Consider the following 712-nt stretch of genomic DNA (forward strand, 5'->3'; position numbering starts at 1 on the left):
GTGCGGTCAAGCTTGGCTTATCCCTGAATACCCTTTTGATACTTTGCACGACCTTGCTTAGATCACGGCGCCGGAACCTCCTTAGCTTATTGTCCTGTGTCAACACAAGAGGGCTCCCTTCCAGTTTTTCTGGTTTATATTTGTTTAAGCTGTTTGATATGGCGCCGGATACTAATAATATTTCGGTTTTGTTCATCATAGTGAACTCGAAATCCACTATGAAGAAACGGATCTGTGAACTAGAAATAAAACACTCATAACATTATAATTATTTAAATTCTTTATATATGTATATTATTATTATTATATATATTTTTTCCTGTTTGTTTTTTTTTTTATTCTTCGAATAAGTGATTAACCGAAATAATCCGTCGAGCAATAACATCTTGTAGTATCTCCCCCACTTCTACACACACCGATCTCTCTGCGTTCGGTTGATTTATTACCGCGTGTATAAACGCCGTAACAGGTATCATTGCCCTGTTTAATACGTAAGGGTTCAACGGCATACTCATTTTTCTGTTCGCTTCTCTGACATGTAGTTTAAAACATCCTACACAAATTCTATTCCGTCTTATATATTGGTGGTGAGGGCCGTTTAATAATTCATCTCTAAGTTTTTCAAAGAAATCAATTGCTTGTAGTGTTAGTGGGTACTCCGCCGACAGTGGTGTTTGATTGCTCATGGTGTATTATACGGGTTTATATATTT

The 712-nt window shown here is 36.7% G+C and overlaps 1 protein-coding gene across 1 annotated transcript; it reads right to left on the reverse strand.

Annotated features, from left to right (window-relative positions):
- Positions 1–326: 326 nt before the first annotated feature.
- On the reverse strand, positions 327–693 carry LOC107885851. Its single transcript, XM_016809541.2, has one exon. The coding sequence runs from the start codon at positions 684–686 to the stop codon at positions 336–338; it is 351 nt and encodes a 116-aa protein (XP_016665030.1). The 5' UTR covers positions 687–693; the 3' UTR covers positions 327–335.
- Positions 694–712: the final 19 nt, after the last annotated feature.

Source organism: Acyrthosiphon pisum, unplaced genomic scaffold (genome assembly GCF_005508785.2).
Source record: "Acyrthosiphon pisum isolate AL4f unplaced genomic scaffold, pea_aphid_22Mar2018_4r6ur Scaffold_19586;HRSCAF=20275, whole genome shotgun sequence".
Lineage (NCBI taxonomy): Eukaryota > Metazoa > Arthropoda > Insecta > Hemiptera > Aphididae > Acyrthosiphon > Acyrthosiphon pisum.

Coding starts and splice junctions, on each gene's coding strand:
- LOC107885851 (XM_016809541.2), bottom strand. CDS start 686: ATGAGCAATCAAACACCACTGTCGGCGGAGTACCCACTAACACTACAA.